The sequence below is a fragment of the Strongylocentrotus purpuratus genome, unplaced genomic scaffold (assembly GCF_000002235.5).
Source record: "Strongylocentrotus purpuratus isolate Spur 01 unplaced genomic scaffold, Spur_5.0 spur5_scaffold_5, whole genome shotgun sequence".
Taxonomy (NCBI): domain Eukaryota; kingdom Metazoa; phylum Echinodermata; class Echinoidea; order Camarodonta; family Strongylocentrotidae; genus Strongylocentrotus; species Strongylocentrotus purpuratus.
The window spans coordinates 12,798,882-12,821,643 of NW_022145611.1; the positions used below are offsets into that span (position 1 = coordinate 12,798,882).

Below are 22,762 nucleotides of genomic sequence, written 5' to 3' on the forward strand. Positions count from 1 at the left end.
AATCAATTTCTAAGGAGTTTGCATAATACTATTGCTGCTCCAGTTCTTTGAAAGTTGAATAATTACTTCAGGGCAGAAAATCACAATCTCATTCTCAAGTCTGCTCTACAGCATATTTTATGTATTGAATAATAGACAACATCATGGAAAAAGAATGAATATTGCAGTTATTGCTGATTGAGTTGGCAGTAAAGGTTAAACCATAATGGAAATTAGACAAGTATGTCATTAAAAATAATGTATTAATTATAATGACTTTTTTGTTGTATAAGTGCCTTTCTGGTTACAAGTAACATATCAAAACACTTCACAGAATTATTCCATTGTCACTGAATTCAATTACTTTCCTGCAAATACAGTGCATAATAATAATAATAATAATAATCTGTTTTTTTTATATAGCGCTCAATACACCGATCCAACGATGTGCCTAAGCGCTTTACAGATATATTATTACCCCGGTCATCGGATTCAGGCTTACCCGCACACAATGTGTGCACATTTTCCACTCCCTGGGGAGCATTCCAGCCAGTCGCCATTTTAGAAGCGCACACTTGCTCGTTCAACCACATGAACGTTCGCATCCTACCGGGTACCCATTTAACACCTGGGTGGAGAGTAGCAAGTGCAGGTTAATATCTTGCCAAAGGATATTAGTGCCGTGTCGGGATTCGAACCCTCGACCTTCGCATCTACAGTCAAGCGCCTTAAACCACTCGACCACGACACTCCACTGTCATGCTGTCCATACTATTGGGGAGGAAGGTGGGGCATTCCAACCAGTTAGTTGCCACATTATCCATTTAAATTTCCAAGCACTCAACACAAGATACAACCATTTACCTGCAACCTTAAGCCTCATTCATTCATTATATGGCATGAAATAAATGAATAAAAAAGTAGCTGCAAGCAACAAAAGCCCCTCAGCATGCTCACTTTAATATCTGTGTGTTATATTACACACAAACGTGAAGCACACCATGCTTGTCTTTATACGTTTTGCCAAGATGGTTTTCTTTAAGACTGTTGACTCACGTGTCAACAAGGCCTTACTCCTTGATAATCATAATTGTTATCACTTCTTGGGCTGGCTCTTGAGGTGGCGCAGAGCAAAACGAGCTGCTGTTGCCTTGGCGATGTGGTAGTTCCGTCCGATACCCTTGAACTGTCCCTTGCCAACCACGTTAACTGTGACCCTTGTCTTGCCATCGATGGTCTTCTCCGGAGGGCTAAGAGTAAAGGCAAAAGAGGAAAACAATCTTATTCAGAGAAACTTATAGTTAAGCGAAAGGAGTCACAAAGGGGACCTTGCATAAATATTAATCATAATGAATGAAGTCACTTTATACAAATAAGGGAAGATGTGACTTGTAGAAATAAACTCAATAAAAATGAAAAATTTAGTGATTTCAATGCTGATAATGCTGTTATCGTTCTTTTTTTCTCCTACAATACTACTAAAAAGAAACCACATACATTTATTCATGTTAGATAGATAATCGACCAGGGGACATATCGCTTAAAACTACCAATGCATATTATTACCCAAATCGTGCTGTTTCTGGTTCCATCTCTAGCAGTTCTCGGACAGGAGATATTGGTAGGTCTGAGGCATATTGCTCTGAAATGTTGAAAAGTAAAACATTTAAAAAAACATTGTTTCCATGAAAAATACCTTTAAATGAAAAAATATGAGCATGAAGGGAAATAATGAACTGAATATTTTTGCAAGAGATCTTTCCTGAGGAATCTAAAGTATAATGAATCACATACATATGATTTCTTTTAACTTTCATTCAATGTACATGTACATCATACTATTATGGACTTAAATTTAATATGGTATATTAAATAAGATGGTTAAATTTATATTTGTGAAAATGATCATTTAAAAACATGAGAAAAGTAAAAATTATGGTGAACAGGAATATGAATTTAAACGAAACTGAAGTGGAAGAAGGAAATGGAGAAGACTAAAAATATAACTAAATGAGATCAAGAAAACAGAACAAAGAAAACACTGTCAAGAAATATTCAAAAGTGAAAATTTATTAAACTAAATAGATTGAGCTTAGAAACTCACCTATCTGTTGTTTCATCATGGGATAGTAGACTTTCCACACAGCATTGAGTGACATGCCACTATCAAGGTAGATGGCCCCAGCCACCGATTCAAAGATGTCTCCTAGAGCTTTGGGGACTTCGATATCTTCAGACTCCTCTTGTTCTCCATCCATCTCACTGTACTTGAGCTGAAAGTGAAGGCAACAAAAATAATTGAAAGAAGGAAAGTGGAGCTATTATTAATACGGCAGGCTGGTTTAACTTGACCATTACAACAGAGACCACTGAATGCATATGCAGGGTCCTCGCTTAATTTTACCTTTGGCTTGCGAGTTGGGTAAAAAATCAAAGTAATTATGTGCAAAATTCAAATTTTGGGGTCATCTAAAGTAGCTTGCCAGAAATAAAGAAAAAAATAACGTTATTCAACTCTTAGAGATTTTGAAAAGTTGCAAGCTGACCATCATAGTCATTATTTTCGGACAGACGAAATGGAGATTTAGGTGGTCAACAGCACACAATCCTTTCACACATTTAGAGCACTCAAAAGCACTTGGTAATAGTTAACATTATCTGTATAGAATGTACTAAAGAGTATCAATTGCATACTCTGTTCATCTCATGTTTATTCATTGATTTATTTCAGTCTCGATCATGTTCACAAGAGCATATCTATCATACCTGTGAATCCATTCCCAGTGCTTCATTCTTGGCGTCGACGAAGGTCACAAAGTTATCAATGACTTGAAACATGTTGGCTGTATAGGCCTTGAAGTACTTGTGGAAGTTGAATTTGACGGCCAAGGAAGCGAAGATGGTGTTGTTGACCAGGGCCGAGCGGAGATCGGTCAAGGCTCCGGGGGAGAGGTTGGTGTGATGATCATAAAGGTGGCGAGTGATGAGGTAGTCTAGTAAGGCATCTCCAAGAAATTCAAGCCTGGGAAATTGTAAAGGAAAGTAACGTGGTTAAATAGGCTCTATTAATAATAATAATAATAATAATACATAAGATTTATAAGACGCCAAATCCACTTGACGGTCAAATGCTCAAGGCGCAGCTTGGGCAAAAGACGAAATACATGATACATATATACAAAGTGCAATTAAACACTAAGATCTACACAATGCAAACTTTCTCAATACAATACAAACAATTGAACATGCCTATGACATAAATCAAATACTGTGAAAATACCTTTATTCATTGTGCATGAGCATTATGTGGTTTTTTAAGGACACATAAATATTTAAGCTTGTTACTTATTAACATCCATGTACAAGCTTTACAAACAAATAAATGCAAGTAAAATAAATACAAGTATATGAATTTTACTGATGATGCATCATTAATTCTGATATTCTTAATATACCTGGTTGATTGTCAAGACTATCTTGAAATATTTACATTTTAGACTCAAGGAATTTTAAGCATTTCTAATTAAACACAATTATAACCATTTTTCTTCCTCATGTAAAATCTAGCAGACAGCAATGAAGACAATTACCTCTGATAGCAGTCAGTAATGCTGTTGCGATGGTAAGATGAGTGAGTGAAGGCCTGTAGCAGGTAAGCCCTGTCCCTGAAGCGATAGTTGATGGTCTTCTCAAAGCCGTCGTATCCCACAAGCTGGTGCTGCAACACGTCCTCTGCATTGGGCACACTCCTGAGGAGAGGGGACTCTGGTTGCTTGAGGTAGCCATAGAGGCAAGACACTGGAAGATCAGCTGCAGGAAGGTCTGAGGATTGGTCATTCCGCTTATTGGATTGACCATCGATGGTAGGAAGGACATCCAATCCCATCCAGGCCATTATGAGAAGGGCACTACGGAAGCCGCAGGACACCAGGTAGCAACCGATCAAGGCCTCGACGCAATCAGCAATGCTCTTGTCAGACATGCTGTGCTGGGTGTGGATCTCATACGGCAGCTGAGGGACACTCCCCAAGTCCTGCGTTTTAGCACCGGTGTACGTCAGACCCGGGACATCGTCTGGATCACCGACAGAGAATGACCACTGCTCCTTGTCCTTCTCTTCCCTTGCAAAGAAATCATCCGGACATTCTGCCTTCGTCTCATCAATCTCTTCATCAGAGAAGTCATCGCTATTCTCCTCCCAACACTGATCACTGTCGAAGTCATCATCATCGAAGTCATCCACGCCTTCAACAGTCGAGGGATCCCAGGTATCGATGACAAATCCTGCATCCGGGTCGGTTTCGGTCTCTTCCTTAGGGACAGGTCTGGAGCTCTCTTTGACCAGCAGGCAGGGTGGTAGCCAGTTGATGGATGGATCAAACAGTGATACCTGCATCTTATGAGCTAGTGCTTTCTTATCACCCAAGCAGTACAGGTTGAAATTACTAACCTGTGTAGAATAGGAGAGTACAGACCAAGTAAAGTGACAGACTTTGCATATGTAAACTTCTTGTACTTGATCACAACTAATTCAGCAATCTTTATTCATACAAGTGTACAGGTGTATATGCAACTATAGGCAAAGTTTGAGGGAGTCTTTGAGTGAATATACACTGTAAATACAAAATCAGTTGTCAAGTCCATTAGGGATCATCACAAATCGAGTCTTTTACAATGGTTGTACATGTTTATGAAAGAAACATAGCTCAAATTTCTAAATGACAATGAAAATATATTTCCCCCTAACCTGTTTGCTCCTGAGAAATGAGAGCTTGCCCTCATCCAGGTGAGGGTATGTGCAGTATAGATAGGCAGTCACAGCCTGCTTCAGGAAAGAATCTCCTAGCATCTCAAGTCGTTCAAGGTTGAAACCGTCACTGGAATTGGACATGGTCAAGGACTGAAAAAGAAATAAAATGTCAAAAGTTGGTCAATTTTTGTAGAAGTACAGATTGTGATCAGGGCCCCGTCTTATATAGAGTACACAGGTGTGATTGAGTTTAATAAGTCACGGGACATATAAATCAATAGCAACATTCTATAAGAGGGGGTCCAGGTATCACAATTATAAAGTGCATTTTTTGAAAGTTATTGTTGTGCTGTAGAAGTACATGAGAATGGAAAAAGAGACAGCCCTATATTTAAATTTCCACACATTAGATTCCTCAAGAATGGCAAATAAAAGGATCACATTTAATCTTCATAGAGGTACAAATAACTGAAAAGAGCAATTTTGAACTCCCCCTAATCTACCAAGAAAATTCTGTACCTACATGTATATACATCAATTGTCAATGCTGAGACTCACATAAGGTCATGAATGTTAAAAGGACTCCATAAAATTGATGATCAAAGATGTGCAAGATTGAAGAGATGTGACGCAAATATGTGGCAGTTTGGGATAAGTGGCAGCCTTTATCTAGGGAGGCGGTTCTGCATATTAAAGTTCAAACACAGATTCCTCATAATAAAAACATACACTTCTCATAAAACTTCTCTGTCTCACCTGCAATATAATAGTAGGACTGGGTCCAAGGCACATCTGCGGGTCTTTACCATCATCATCAAGGTGAAAGTTCCCATCATCTAAGATTTCTTTGCTCTCAATAGTACTGTTTACACTCATATCTCCCCCAGAATGTTGCTCTCCTTTTGAGTTACTGGGTGAGTTCAGCTGCTCATTCACTTTATGTTCCTCACTCTTGTTTGTCCGCACTTCAAGCTCAGCTGCACGTTCCTTTTGTTTCAGCTGCTCATTGTTATTGCACTTTGGTTCATCATGTATTGCATTATCTTTATCCTCCTCACACCTAGCTGCTTCTTCTTCAGCCTCTTTCTCTTGTTTCTCGAGGGCCTCCAGGTCAAGCCCCTCCCATCCAAAGCTCAGGTTTGGGTATGGGTATTCTTGTGGAAGTGTCTTTAAGCCGATGCCAGCCTCCTCGGCCACCTGTACTCTGAGTTCCTCTGCAATCAGCAGAGCATTCAGTCTGTAGAGGATAGATGGAAGGCATACGGCCTTTCGCCACAAGGATGCGGGTATTGGGTAGATGTAGCAGAGCTCAGGCACCAGGTATTGCTTCTTCTGCAGGTTACCCTTCTTGTTCTGACCAGTGCTGATGGGCAATGCTTTCCCTTTGTGGTTCAGATACCTTGGAGTCAACAGATTCAGCCTTGATGACATGCAGTCAACGTCGACCAACGGCTGCTGGAAGTTGGATATCTGGATGTCGTACCGCTCAAAGTAGTAGTCTACAAACGTCTCGTATTTCTCGGATGGGAAAGGACTGGTCACGGGTAAGTCGTAGAGGATGTCTGCCATAAAGTAACGTTGGGGTTGGTCAATGTTCCTGTAGATAGGTGTGACCACGGCATCAGCTAGGATGTCTGTGGAGAACTCAAACTGGCTCTGGCTGTAGTCTGGGAGTTGAGTAGGTTGGTCGAGATGACCAGAGCTCAGGCTGACCTTCTCCAGGAATGACCAGTCAATCACAGAAGGACCTCCAGAAGGACCTGCAGGATGGAATAAGATATATCAACAAACCAAAAATGCATTTAGACATATACCTATGATAACTATACCAGAGAAAAGAATGAAGAAAAAAAAAAAGTCCTCAATATCATAACAATAACTCACATGGAACACATGCACATCTCAAAAATAATTTCTCTATTATATCTTCCACACACACACACACACACACACACAAATCTTATGTTATCTTATGTTAAAGTTAATTAGAATTAGAATTCAAGAGAAATCATGTTATCATTGTTTCTTAACCCACTAACAACTAAACTCTCTCATTTAGATTCACTTTATATATAATCTACCCTGTTCCTATACTATAGTCAATGAGTGAAGAAGATATATTTGGATTGAAGTACAAACTAACTATATCTGAAACATCAGTTTTTGCACTCTTTCACCTTCTTTGAGAGGCACGATAAGGTAGTTTGCTTGACTCTTCTCCGGGTTCAGCTCTAGGTTGGGTTTGTCCAGGCGTAGCACTTCAGAGAACATGCAGCCATGGAAGGACTGGGCTCTCCTGATCTGGGAGCCACTTAGTCGAATTACATCAGACTCAAGCGTGATGGAGACGGCGAGCTCCCCTGCTCGGGTGTAGACTGGAAATCCAGGGACCTGGGTGAATAGAAATGCTAAATAGAATCAATTCAAAATTCTTAACATGTTGAATACCTGCCCTGTGTCACACCAAACAATCATGTCCAATGAGTTTACCATATTTTTTTAAAAAGCCTTTCAAGAGAAACTTGTGAAAATTCATGCTCAATCGATGATCATAAAGAAAGCAAGACAGGTGAAACAGCTTTGTTTGAACCAGTGTAAAGCACAATTACAAGAACTTGCTAAAAGCCACAAATACCAGAACACAGTTCCACTGGACTGCATAAAACATGGGCAAGGTGCCTGATGACTAGATCCATACTTTTTCATGTTCATTGTTCAGTTATATATTTCTAGTAATAATTTCCATCCCTACTAGAACAGTTTAAGTGACATCGTTAATTGTCATAACAATTTGAATTTGCAAAAACTCAAAGCTTATCATTGGCACTTGCACTGATGGCTCTTTAGACTTTACGTGAACACACCCTGCATTGCACAGACATTAGCCAATGACTTGGCCTAATTTTGATTTGTTATGAAAATAGATGCTATGGTCGATGCATCGTTGGGTAAATAGCTTTATATCTTCCATATATTATTTGTTGTTGTATTCATGAATCAGTTATCTTTGTCACATCATCTGAGGGGCCTTAACTTAACAAGCTGTGCTTCAACCAAGGTCTCCCCGTCTTTCTTTATTCTACACTGTACTGTTATATTTTGTTACATGTGATTTCTGGAAGAAAAATAAACTTGAAACTTGAACTTGAACTTGAACTTTGTTTTACAAACTTAAAGGATAGCATCGTTTTCAGAATACGATCCCAGAGGATCCATAACCAATGACTTGCCTTTGGTATTTGCTTTGAGGTGATGATGCCAAAGCACTGCTGGGTTTCCTCTGGTCTGTGGAGTCTCCTCTCCCGGATGTTGAGGATGTCTGGTAGAGGTGAGGCCAGGCTCATGTCAACGCTGTACAGGTAGCAAGGTTGATCTGCTTGTGGAAGGCATTCCTGCAGGCACTTGGCAACCTAACCAAACAGGAACATGCAGAGAGTTAATAATGTACGGCTACATTCAGCTAAAAATCAGAGTTCTGGGACATGTTTGGTTCATAATACATTGTATTATTTTCATTTTCTTTTGCAATTTCTATTTCTGAGAGGCAAGGGTCATGTCAACGCTGTACAGGTAGCAAGGTTGATCAGCTTGGGGAGGGCATCCCAGCAGGCACTTGGCAACCTGGTCAAAGAGGATCATGCATAGATTTGAGAGTGTAGGCTGCATCCCTTAAATAGTTTCTTTTTCTCAGCAAAAAATAGCAGTTCTGGAACATTTTTAGTTTAGAACAGTCAAGCTTTGCTCAGAAAAAAGGAAAAAAAGGAGTATGTGCTACAGACAATCACATAGCAAGCCTTGTACCAATAAAGAAACGGACTCTTCCCAAATAAAACTTTCTGAACATTCGACTGTCACACTGTGCATCAAATCATTTTTGTTGAAGAGGTGTTTCCATTTCCTGATTCTGGCTTCAAAACCTTTCATGAATGAACAATTAAAGATAACACTGCCATGGTACTGATGTAGAATGAGTGACTTGATTTAGCTTCTTGCTATTTAACTTCTTGTGTGTTTTTACACAATGTTTTCATCACTGGCATGTTGAATGTAGACCTTCTTTCCAATTAGAAAAAAAAAAAATCTTAGGTCAAAGAAGAAAAGATGGAGGAGGGGAGGAGGAATATTTACCTCTTTATCATAGTACTGTCTCTTCTTAGTTGTTCCTGGTCGTGTCTGGCCATCAGCAAACAGATGATTGAAAGCATTATCAGTTGCCTTCAGGATCGATTCCTTCCCCATTGGCTGCAGGTAGTCATTCAACTCTCCTGAAGAATACAATAGCATATATGACTATAATTAAAATACTGCATCTGAGAATGATCTATTCATGTATCTATCTACCTACCTACCTCCTATTTATTTATCTATATATCTATCTATCTATCAACCTATCTATCTCCTATCCACTATCTAAAGATTTATCTAAGTATCTCGTTATCTGTCTACTATCTACCTAATATCTATTGATCTGCCTATCTATTTATCTATCTTCCTATCCATCTTACTATCTATATATCTATCTTTTATATATCTGCTCAGTTATCTATCCAGCTATCTATTAATTTATCTACCTATCCATCTATCTATCTATCTACCCATCTTCTATCTATTCATCTATCTATCTATCTATCTATATATTTAACCATTTATCTATCTCTCTACCCATCTAAAACATAGAGACATACTTTAATAATGTAAGAATCACAATCATCACATGTTTACCTGCTTTATGTAGAATCGTAGCAGCTTTGACAGCCACTGCCATCGTGGCCCACTTCTTGCGCTTCATCCATGGACCCTACAAAACAAATAAAATAAAAAGGATTTCTATTACTTGATTGAGAGAGATTGAAATGAATTGTTAAAAAACAAAAGAAAAAGAAAATGCCCATATTACTGTTTTCAATGCACCACCTTTCAACAACCAAAATGCAGCTGCAAATACTAGATCTTTAATCCTATTAGAATGATATGCATGCATCGACATCCATATTTTCTATATGAAAACAAAGGAGTGCTTCACATTACTGTGTCTTACACTTGGATCAGTAACTACACTGTAATAGGGACTTTTACTGCACAAAACTACTTTTTAATCATCTATAAGTGCCAAAGTCGAGTGGTTTAACTTGAAATTCAAAGGTTGTTGGTTCAAACCCCGACATGGCACTAATGTCCTTTTGCAAGGCATTAATCTAAATTTGCCACTCAATACCCTAAAGAGTTGTAGAGGTATCGTGGTCGAGTGGATATGTCACTGGACTGTGGATCACAAGGTCCACGGTTCAAGTCCCGCTGCGGCACTAATGTCTTTTGGCAAGACATTGATCTAATGCTACCTATACCAGCCTACCTAAACCATCCTAGAATGGGACTCACTGTAATGGGTTTCCTGGACAGTGATCTTTGCTACCTATAACATGTTACCTACACCATCCTAGAATGGGACTCACTGTAATGGGATTCCTACCAAGTGATCTTTGCTACCTATACCATGTTACCTACACCATCCTAGAATGGGACTCACTGTAATGGGATTCCTGCCAAGTGATCTTTGCTACCTATACCATGTTACCTACACCATCCTAGAATGGGACTCACTGTAATGGGTTTCCTACCAAGTGATCTTTGCTACCTATACCACGCTACCTACACCATCCTAGAATGGGACTCACTGTAATGGGTTTCCTACCAAGTGATCTTTGCTACCTATACCATGCTACCTACGCCATCCTAGAATGGGACTCACTGTAATGGGTTTCCTACCAAGTGATCTTTGCTACCTATACCATGTTACCTACACCATCCTAGAATGGGACTCACTGTAATGGGATTCCTACCAAGTGATCTTTGCTACCTATACCATGTTACCTACACCATCCTAGAATGGGACTCACTGTAATGGGATTCCTGCCAAGTGATCTTTGCTACCTATACCATGTTACCTACACCATCCTAGAATGGGACTCACTGTAATGGGTTTCCTACCAAGTGATCTTTGCTACCTATACCATGTTACCTACACCATCCTAGAATGGGACTCACTGTAATGGGATTCCTACCAAGTGATCTTTTCTACCTATACCATGCTACCTACGCCATCCTAGAATGGGACTCACTGTAATGGGTTTCCTACCAAGTGATCTTTGCTACCTATACCATGTTACCTACATCATCCTAGAATGGAACTCACTGTAATGGGTTTCCTACCAAGTGATCTTTGCTACCTATACCACACTACCTACACTATCCTAGAATGGAACTCACTGTAATGGGTTTCCTGATGGGCGAGTTGATGGGCAGCTGAAGAGTGGCCTGGAACTCTGGGCTAACATCACCCTTTCTCTCCTTCATCTTACAGGAGGCAGTCAGATGGGTGAACACATCACTAGGCAGCTTGGCACAGTATCTATGGGTGGTCAGAGTCGAAGAAAGATGAGAAAAAGGCAAAAAGTTAAAAAATTCTCATCTTTATGTCAATCCCATATGATAAACTTCATTGAATACAGATTCTGGCTACTCCATGTCACCTATCTTTGCTTAGATTAGCTTAGCTTAGATTAACTAAGCTTAGATTAGATTAGCTCACCTTAAATACGATAATTTTAGCTCAGCTCAGCTTAGCTTAAAGCTTAGATTAGCTTAGCTTAGATAAGCTTGGGTTACATTTGATTAGCTTGGGTTAGCTTAGATTAATTTAGATTAGATTAGATTAGATTAGATTAGCTTAGCTTATATTCATTTTACCTGTTTATAATCTGGATGGCAGTGGTCATCGAGGCCCTGGGTGACCCTTCCTCATTCTTGGGGATGTATGCAGGCATCTGTTTGTCAGCTACCAGGAGGTCTAATACCTCTTCTTGCGGCTGGGTCTTACCTTTACTCTTCCTATTCAGGACCTATACATGAACAAATGGTGATGATGGATTAGAAGCTCTTTACAGATAAACATAATACAAGGTTGTGACTTGACTGGCAAGCAAGTCCAATACAATTTTAAAAAGAAAAATGTATCGTGAAAAATATTTTTCCTGGGAACATTTTGGTATGAAACTATGTTTCACAATCTAATGATTTAAAGATTTGGGCAATTCTATGTATAGCGCTTTCAAAATCATGAACTGTTACTATTCTTAATCATGCCAATTATTAAAAAACAAAGTGTATTTTACAACCTATGCTGACAGACTATCTGTTTTTTTCCAAAATGAGAAAATATAATGTGCATAATTCAACTTCTATGTTGCAATATGTATCAATATTTTAATTAGTACAATTTTTTTGGGGAGGGGAGGGATATTACCATGAGTGAATAAAGTGACACTCAGTCTCAACAAGCAAATCACAATTCGGGAGGTGCATTCATTTTCATCAATCAATCTATTACAACATTTAATAAATTCATTTCTTCTGTAATTTGACATAAATTTCTCTATGCTCCCTTTAACAAACATCTCTGAACAATAACAATGCCTCTTTTAGCAGCTCTGGCAATCTGGCATAGTGCCAAAAGCCAACAATAACAGATTATGCATTCAAAAGAATTGCGTAATACCCTCTCATCCTATATACCGTTGGTGAAGGTATTGCGCAATATGAGAAAAAATAATGTGCATAGTTCAACTTGTATGTTGCAATATGTATAACTCTTTCAAAAGATAAATTCTTTCTTTCTGTTAGGCCTTTAAAAAAAAAATGTTGTAATGCCCTTTGCGACAACCAAAATATCTTGAAATCAACGGTTGGCTCTTTAAAAAAAAAAAAAAAAAAAAAAAAAATGTTTTTTCGAGAAAAACTAGATGGAATTTTGACTGCGCGCAGTCGAAAATGATGCCTCCGCCATAGAGCAATTTAAACAAGTTTGGAGTTTAAATCTCCAGTGGTTCTTGAGATATCATGATAACAATCTCAATGTATGGAATTTCATAAGTTGACCTCTGTGACCCTTGACCTTTGACCTACGTGCTCCAAAATCTAATCAGATTGTCTTCCTATGGTGATACACACTATCATTAAGTTTGAAGTTTAAATCTCAAATGGTTCTTGAGATATCGCGCTAACAAACTCAATACAAGGAATTTCATAAGTTGACCTCTGTGACCTGTGACCTTTGACCTACGTACTCCAAAATCTAATCAGATCGTCTTCCTATGGTGATAAATACTATCATTAAGTTTGAAGTGAAAATTCTCCAGTGGTTCTTGAGATATCGCGATAACGATCTCAATGTATGAAATTTCATAAGTTGACCTCTGTGACCCTTGACCTACGTGCTCCAAAATCTAATCAGATTGTCTTCCTATGGTGATACACACTATCATTAAGTTTGAAGTTTAAATCTCCAGTGGTTCTTCAGATATTATGATAACAATCTCAATGTATGGAATTTCATAAGTTGACCTCTGTGACCCTTGACCTTTGACCTACGTGCTCCAAAATCTAATCAGATCGTCTTCCTATGGTGATACATACTATCCTTAAGTTTGAAGTTTTTACATCTCCAGTGGTTCTTGAGATATCATGATAACAATCTCAATGTATGGAATTTCATAAGTTGACCTCTATGACCCTTGACCTTTGACCTACGTGCTCCAAAATGTAATCAGATTGTTTTCCTATAGTGATACACACTATCACTAAGTTTGAAGTTTAAATCTCCAGTGGTTCTTGAGATATCATGATAACAATCTCAATGTATGGAATTTCATAAGTTGACCTCTGTGACCCTTGACCTTTGACATACGTGCTCCAAAATCTAATCAGATCGTCTTCCTATGGTGATACATACTATCCTTAAGTTTGAAGTTTAAATCTCAAATGGTTCTTGAGATATCGCGCTAACAAACTCAATACAAGGAATTTCATAAGTTGACCTCTGTGACCTGTGACCTTTGACCTACGTACTCCAAAATCTAATCAGATCGTCTTCCTATGGTGATAAATACTATTCCCGAGTCTTAAGTTTAAATCTTAAATGGTTCTTGAGATATTGTGATAACGGTCAAATGGGACGGACGTACGGACGGACAACCCGAAAACATGATGCCTCCGGCACCACCTTCGGTGGCGGAGGCATAAAAAATATTGAGAACTGAAAAATATCAGCCCAAAGAGGGAGAAAAAAAAGTTTTAAAAAAAAAGAAGATTTCCGACCGACTGCCCTGTTTTGGCACCTAAAGGGCAATACAACATTTTTTTTAAGGCCTTATCACTTAAAAATAACAAAGACTCCTTCAGCAGCTCTGGCACATTGCCAAAAGCCAACAATAATAGATTGTTCACAAGTATTGCGCAATATCCTCTCGTCCTGTAAACCATTGGTGAAGGTATTGCGCAATATCATCTAGGTGCATGCAGCTTTGTTGGTGTATTGCGCAATGGCCAGCTTTCATTCCTCGTCAACCCGAAGTATTGCGCAATATCACCTCATGCACCTTGGTTCGTGTATTGCGCAATGTTTGGCTTTTATTCCTATTCAACCTGAAGTATTGCGCAATATCGCCCGATGCACGCACCTTGGTTGGTGTATTGCACAATGCCTGGCTTTCATACCTGAAGTATTGCGCAATACTTTATCATTTTTTAATTCAGCAGCACAATCAGAGGAAAATACAATAAAATTTTGCAAAATCTGTAATAATCTTCACTTAATTATCACATATAATAATGGTTGATATTGACAAGTCCAAAATCAGGGATTAATTTTCAATTTGACTGGATTGGGAAAGCAAGTATATGCTTGTATGTGTACTGTATGAAACACATTAACCTACACAACACACTAACAACATCAATAAGATGGTGTACAACATTTTACTAACAGATGTTCAAAGCAAGTTATGCCACACTTAACTTGTAGTTTTACTACAAATAAAATCATCACTTGCCTTCAATGCCTTCCCTACCTTCACCTTCTGTGGCTTCTTGGCTTTTTTCTTAGCAAATCTGACAGGAAGCAAGCAGACTTGAGCTCTGCTAAGCAAACACCCAACAACATTTAAACGCAACATCTCTTGCTCCTACAGCTGAAAATCCATATACAAAATACACAGAGTCCTAGCTTCCCATCAGGAAACGCGTCCCAATACGAAGAGAACTCCCTTTGAATACTGCATCAGCTCTAGATAGAAACTGCATCTCACCAGAATAAATTCCCAAGAGACACATTACTTCCTAATCAGCAGCCCTCTTTTTGCCATGGCTTTTTTAAAGCACTATTTCTCATCTGTATCTTGCACTGTCTCTGAACTTTCAGCCAAACAGGAAATGTTTTTGAACATCCATGATCATCACAATGACAGGAACACACTTGACTTGTCACGTCCATGTGTAATTGAGCTGGTGCTTATGAATGTTCTTAAAGGGACCCTACAAGGCCTGGAACCTGTTTCACAAAGCCTTTTTTCAATGACAAATGACAAAAATCAGTGACAAATCTGCCTATAACCAATCAGAAGCAAGGATTTCAGTAGCTTATAACAGAGACTGTCATTTGTCACTGATGACATGTTTTGTGAAACGGGGCCCAGGTCCCTCTATATCTTGAATACTGTATTAACCTTGGCCTGGAGTTGCCCCAATAATGATTTCATTCTCTTGATTACGAGAGGCACTCTCATGATTTTTGGTGATTTCCTGCAAAGGTCAAAGAGACATCACTCACCCTTTCAAACTCCTGGTAGCACTGCACGTCTACAAGGAATAGTTGTACATCCGGCTCATATATGAGCATGAGGTAGTGCGATGTAGGTGCCCTGGCCTTGGCCTTGGATTGCATATAAGACTGGTAGCTGGTAGGGCGATCAAACCGCACCACAAGGTTGCAGCCATTGCAGCGGGGGAGTTCCACACCTGTAACGTTCAAATGGATAACATACAATTTACATTTAAGCCATCACAGACTAAATATTCTTGGAGCTATTCTTTAATAGATTTGGTACTGTAGTAATATCACAGAAAATAAATGCAAAGGCCTGTCTGTGAGTTATAGTTGTGCATTAGATAGGGAGCTTGATCCAACTCCAGGAACAGTTTGATGCAGATCATGTGTGAACTACTAAATATTCTTAATTAAACATGACACTTGAACAACAACTTTTTAAAATCATATAGCGGTATTCAATTATAAATATTGAACATATAGATTAAGTGTCCTGATTAAGTCAATGCAAAGTGCAGCCATTTAATTATGTCATAACAGATACACAACACCTGGGGCATGATTTGGATACAGCTCAGAGTACTAGTTCCAATTTTTAAAACAAATTGCAATAGTTTTTGACATATGATCTAAAAAATAGTCCAAGTAATCTGTGGTTTATATGAATTGTTGATACTCCCTTTAACACAGGTACACCATTCAGACCGTGCATCATACAAACCACATATACAGTGTACATACCCTAGGCTTATATAAACTGCACAGAGGCATTTCTTGTCATCAATCCACTTCGGATTCGCACAGAAGTGAATAAACTGTGTCAAATGTTTTCTATTTCTTTCTTTATTTCTTTTTTTTCTTGGTCTATTTTGCAAACCCATGTGCACACAGACCTTCCAAGATTTTGTAAAAATATGTCATCCCCCACCTTAATTTATATTTTTTATCATACATTTAATGCCTATATTTTGTGCATACTTTGTGTCATGAACAACCCAATATTTAAAAAAAGTTTGTTACCTGTGACTCTATTTATCAATATTAAATGAATCCACTCACCATCTTCCACAGAGCTGGTAGCAACCAAAACGTTGACCTCTCTCCTTCTGAACTTCCTCAGTACTTCTTCATGCTTCCTCCTTTGGTTCTGGACCTGTATGGCAGACTTCTTCGTTGTGCCCAGCCTCCCGCTGCCCATGGCTATGCAGCTACAGAGGAGAAAATGGAGATTGGGGTCCCTCTTAGAGAGCTTCTTGAAGAGCCTGCTCATCACCACTGCCGTGTAACGCTGCTCCACGAAGATGATGCCGCAGAGGTTGGTGGTGGAGCGGCCAGTTTGCTGGAGACCCACATCTTCTTCATCCTCCTCTTCTTCTTCTTCCTCATCGCTTACTTCGTCCTCGTCTTGGTCTTCTGGTACTATAGGTCTCCATCTTGGACTGGCAGAAGGAACAAGAGAGGGGAAACAAGATTATATCCCTGAGTTTTAGAAGAAGTTATGTGAAATTGTATTGCCTCTTTAAAGCAAGACATGGACCATATGATGGGGATAAAATTCTATGACACGCCTACTGAGTAATTTGCTGTTGTGACAAAATGCCATTTACCCTTGCAGTTTTTCTCAACAGGAAAATGTGGGTCCATGTGTTCCTATTTTAGCAGCCAGTATTGCCTTACTTCATACTTTATGACAATCAATTGACAGTAAAAACTTGTGTTGTTACTGTCACAAATATCAGTCAAGAAAACTAAAAGATGGGAATGTTAATAGCATAAAATTTGACACTGCAAAGTAAAAAAGGAAGCAACCCCACCCCCTCCAAAAAAACAAAAAACAACAACACAACAACACACTATTGAGATGCATTTCATCAACAGAATAGTGAAGAGCCACTCACTTTTTAATGTCCTTATGAGATCTATGTGCCTTTCTGCGTGATGCAAACTTGTTGGCCCTCTCCCGATTAGTGCTCTGCTGAGCTTTCTCTTCTGGGCTCACCTCCTTTGGTTTGAATCCACTTAAAACTTCCAACAGCCTCCTCACTTTCGGAGTCAGAAATTTCAGGTCGTAGAAATTGCCTCCTTCCCTGAGGGCATTGTCACATATCCTTTCAACCATCCTGAGCTGGGTGGTTGCATGCTGCAGGAACAGGAGGTGAACGTCCAAGAACTCGTGTTTCTCAAGCTTCAGTATTTCTCTTACCAGCATGGGGATGAGAATCTTGACCCCTAGAGGGCCGATCGTTCTTAGAGTCGAGAGGCATTCCATCAGGGCTTGTCTGGCAGGCAATACAGGATCACGCTTGCAGTCAACTAGTTCACCTTCAAAGTCCCTGGCTTTGAAGGAGTATTCAAACTGGTTGAGTTGGTCAAGACCGTCTGTGAGGAGCTTTGATAGTTTTGATACCAACTCAATGCAGTCCTCGTACTTCCTGCAGACGATGACTGCTTCTTTAGGCTTGGTGCCATATTTGCTAATACTGGTCAAATTTGTTGCTATTTTTGCTTTGCTCTGAAGCGAGGTCTCTAACATATCTATGTGCTCCTCTAAAGCACATGGCTTGAAATCCCCTTTCAGAATCGATTCGGTTAGCCCCAGAATTCTGGGGCGATCATCCCTGGGATACTGTTTGAACGCTAGCATGATCTGGTGGTATGGATGAAGATGCTGGAGGGTGTGATGGCACTCATCTAGGATAAGCAGATTGAGCATGGACAGTCCAACATAGGACATCTGCAGGAGCTTGAGGAAGATCTCACTGTCCATCACTGCAACATGACAATGTTCAATTTCATCCTGCCATCTTGTTCTGTCCCATGAAATCATTTTATCGCTATTTCTGTATTCCTTAACATTTAAATCAGTGTGTGTGTGGATCACGTTGCCATACTCTGACAAATAGGATTCTATGGAAAAAAAGTAAAGACATAGACTACGGTAGTTATAAGGGAAAAAAACATAATGAGAAATTTAACTTAATTGACGGAAATCAAGAATTCTATTTTGTCTGAGGAGTTATGATGAAATATATTTCTAAAACACTTAAATGAAGATCTCACAGAGGCATTTACCAATAACATTTAATGTGAATATGAGAGAGGAGAGATCCTTTCTAAAATTGTTTATTTAAAAACTTTCTCGAATTATTCATTGATTCCTATTAACTATTTGCATCTATGGCATTGTAGAGGTGTCGTGGTCAAGTCAATACCTCAACTGACAGTGGATCAGAGGGTCTGCGGTTCAAGTCCCGCCGCAGCACTATCCTTTGGCCAGACATTAATCTACATTTGCCACAATAAAACCCAGGTGATGTAAATGGGTACCTGGCAGGAATTAATTCCTTAAATTGCTAGAGCGCCGTAATGGCAGCCATGCTAAATGCTAAGCTAATGACAGACATGAGCACTATACAAGAACCCACTATTATTATTATTATTTGCAAGAATTTTCTTCAATTAAAATCCATCAATACCACTGAGAAATCTTGGGCCATAAACCTTCCATTTCCATCGAACAGATCTAAAACTAAACATCAACAGTTCCATAAAATGACTATTTTTGACGGTATATAGACTGGATTACCTGAATTGACAAGAAAGATGGTTCTCTTTCCTCCATCCTCTAGACGTAACCTCACTGACCCAGAGAGCTCTTTGATTAGCATTACCGCTAAGAATGTCTTCTCTGTTCCAGACTGCAGGCACACTGTTGTGTTCTGCTCCAAAGCCGTTTCCAAGAGTTCAAGCTACAATGATAAATAGTAAGATATTAATTACAAATATATATATGTATTAGATAGATTACTGAGCAACAAAGCAAATTGAATTCATCACACAAGTAATTAGAAGTATTTTTAGCAGTATTTCAATATACTGAATTTCCTCAAAATATACCTGTTCAAAATTTGTGACAATGCCTAGCAATATCAAAACAAAGATGAATTTTGCATTCTATTACAACAACAAAAAAGTAAGTATATCACTGGCACAAAGTATGTTTTAAAACAAGTACCTCAAGTATAAGATCTTTAGCCCTTTGATATAATTACACATGCAGGAAATTATGTTTACCAATACCTTACTTTATACTGATTGCATTATTTAAAATAATTATGTTTAACCTACTTGATAGTGTCTGGGGGTAAAGCTGAGTATAGGGGTGTACTCCTTCTGAGAGGTCACAGAGGAGCCACCAGGAGTCTCCACATCGATGACCTCTAACCCCATCGGACTCGATGGTGGCTCATCCATTCTTGACTAATTCCGGTACCAGAACTCTGAAAGATAGCAATGGAAAAGTCATTAGTCATATCATACAATTGCATGCCCACATACACTCACTCACAAATTTACAAGCTATCATATAGAATAATCTTGTATTCCAGACAGCTATATGACTTCCTAAGACAGGTTATGAACAAATCTTGTGTTTGGCCGAGGGTTCATACACTACGCACCGTCACACCTAGTTGAATTTAATATGTGCAATGCGACACAATCAGTCACAATCAAATTTCTGATGTGACTGAGCAACAAGAATATCATTGTGGTTTGCTGAAAAGAATATGTAATATCCCTTTATTTTAGGTGATGTTATCATTACCGTAGTCAGAAATCAGGATGAAATTCCCATCAGTCAGCTTCAAAATACGGTAGAGATTTGTATTCATTACTATGTATGCATATTCAACGCAACAACATTTGACACAGGCATCAATATTGAAAATATGTGTAATTGCTTTGTCTTGCACCATTTTTTAAACGATTTTACTGATAAAAAGAAGAAATTTGCATAAACCACGGTATGTCTGATACTGGAAACAAAGTGCCTAGATTATGATCCCCCTATCAGTATCATACATTTTCAGAGGAGCAAATTCACTAAGTCAGATGCTGTCTGCTTGGGCTGGAGGAATTTTTAAACATCTTCTGATTTGGTGAAAACAGAGATTTAGTCTCTGGAGAACACACATCCTTGAATTATAAAAACGCTAGCTAAAAAAACGCAGGTAAAAAAAACCTGAAGCCATGACAATCCAATTCACTTTATATAAAAAAATCTAATATTAAGAAGCTAGACTTCAGCTACGGTCACAAAGGTCCGTACAAACAATAAGTTTGTACGAATCTCTGTTTTTCCATTGTCTGAAAATCGTTCGTAATGGCAATTGTGACCGAGGCTTAACACAGCATCTAGGGCTAGGTGATAATGTAAAATATGATATTGATATATCGCCTAGCCTTAAAGGATCCCGTAACTTAATGTCTCAGATCCTTAGATAAAATCTTTGATTTAGCTCATGCTGCAATCATAATTATAAACCTTTAGGTCAGTCAGGAATCCGATGAATGATTATCAAGATATTTATGATTGGAAATCAGAGCTACCAAGTATCACGCATCAGGCGTGACATCACGCATTTCGAGGGTCTGAAAATGCTCTTATGCACGACGCGCGCGCTAGATTTTGAAAAAAAACGCTATACCTTATACGTGTGTTATACCCTCGCACGTGCGCTCGCGCGCCGAATCATGAAAATGTCACGCCTTGCCAATCTTTGAACTTGGCGTCTCTGGGAAATTGAAATTTGATACTAGGGGGTAGATCAGCAGGAAAGCATGGAATGTATTAAAGCAAATCACTATCACTCCGGTAGCAAAATCTAACATTTTATATTTATTTCTTGACAGATTTCAAAGTGCTTTTTATGAGAAGAATTGAAGAAAGAATTATAGACCTAGAGTCCACTAGCGAACTCCGAAGCAGCTGTGCAATATTTGTCGGGTGAGGGAAGGGGGGATTTCAAACCCATTTTAGGTTTTGTTTACCTGCCTCTTCAGTCTTCTCGCAGGGGTACGCACGACTAGATCTAGACTATGGAGTATCATGATTGATACCAAAAATTTATAATCATATTTTACATTATCACTAATAGTAATATCATCCTTGTGTTCGTCTCTTCCGAAAGGTTCATTAGGATAGGAGTAATGGAGATCTAGACCGAATTTTTTGTCTCTTTCGTTCGTTAAGCCTCTTATTTGGGTAGGGTCGGCTCTTCCTTAGAACTAGAGACAGAGTAGAGTCTAGAGAGAGGAACTGAGCTGACTCTACCTAAATAAGAGGCTTAACGAACGAAAGAGACAGAAAATTCGGTCTAATGGAGATCATGACATATTTAATATCCAACATTAAATGCACCTTATCTCCATGAAAGATCCATAAATTATGTTGATCAATAGCTGCTGTAACTGTATTGATCTTACATCCACTACCACTAGACATTCATGAATATTCACATTCATGTATCGACGCCCGAGCCGTGCGGAGCAAAAGGGTCGACCGAGCCTGCCGCAGATGCGGCCAGGCTCGGCATGCACACACTCTACGGCTTCGTAATTCACACACTGACACATGCACAGCCACCCATAATAGCTAGGCATGCCTACAAAATTATCATTCATTTATTTCAAGATGTTGAATTTCAGTTAAATCAATAAGTCTAAAAACATACCGGTAGCAGATACAAACTGAATGCAAAACAGCGGCAACCAGAGGCAGAGATCGGTCGAAAAAGCAACTCTTCAAAAAAAGGGCCGAAATCTATAACACCGATCACCAATTCAGTCCCGCGAAGAAGAAAAAGAAAAAAAAAAAAAAAAAAAAAAAAAGGAGGGGGGGGGGGGGGGCTAGGCTACACACAGCTAGAGCTAGAGAGATGACATTATTAATAGGGGCGATGTTTTTTTTTTTTTAATTTATTTTGTTTAAATAGGGACATTATTTAGGTCTATTCATTCATTTTATTTATTCACTAATTTATTTTATCTTAATTTAGAATCTAGTTTGTTTTTATTTTTTGTATTCTAGTTTTGGAGAAATTTTCCATTTCTGACCTAGCTTGGCCGGGGAAAATTTTTGTTAAATTTGATTTTCTTCTTCTTCCGGTTAAGTACAGACCGCTATTGGCGTATTACCGTACTTGTTCTATAATGCCCTTTAGTTCTGAGACAGTGCCGTGGAGAGGGGTGTTGACAAAGTAATCCTCTTTATAAATGCCCTCCTAATTTTGGAAACTGCATGTCTTCTAATTTCTGTTACTGCGTGCATGCATGCAATTGTAAGTGCCTATTAAGTTTTCTTTCTGATAGCTCCCCCGGCCAATTCACTTTAAGACTTAAGTGCTGGCCCTTTCCTATATAACTGCTAAATGCCCTCCCCCTTTTTCACTATCAAAATATTCACTTCCAAACTTACAATTATTTAAAAGAACCTGGTACAGCTTCCAAGGATCAGAGTGCTTTCATATATATATACATTATGGAGTTACTAAAGTTTTAGTAACTCCATGTATACATGGACAACTACAATA

The 22,762-nt window shown here is 38.8% G+C and overlaps 1 protein-coding gene across 1 annotated transcript; it reads right to left on the reverse strand.

The window, feature by feature from the left end:
- Positions 1–636: 636 nt before the first annotated feature.
- LOC586001 (endoribonuclease Dicer) lies at positions 637–22,018 on the reverse strand. Its single transcript, XM_011670646.2, has 19 exons — positions 21,905–22,018; positions 19,518–19,669; positions 18,976–19,138; positions 17,288–18,296; positions 16,449–16,828; positions 15,393–15,580; positions 11,477–11,628; positions 10,997–11,138; positions 9,452–9,527; positions 8,858–8,994; positions 7,960–8,139; positions 6,907–7,120; positions 5,486–6,489; positions 4,727–4,879; positions 3,570–4,429; positions 2,746–3,001; positions 2,084–2,252; positions 1,546–1,621; positions 637–1,229 (listed from the first exon to the last, which is right to left on the reverse strand). The coding sequence occupies exons 2-19, from the start codon at positions 19,641–19,643 to the stop codon at positions 1,076–1,078; spliced, it is 5,439 nt and encodes a 1,812-aa protein (XP_011668948.2). The 5' UTR covers positions 19,644–19,669; positions 21,905–22,018; the 3' UTR covers positions 637–1,075.
- Positions 22,019–22,762: the final 744 nt, after the last annotated feature.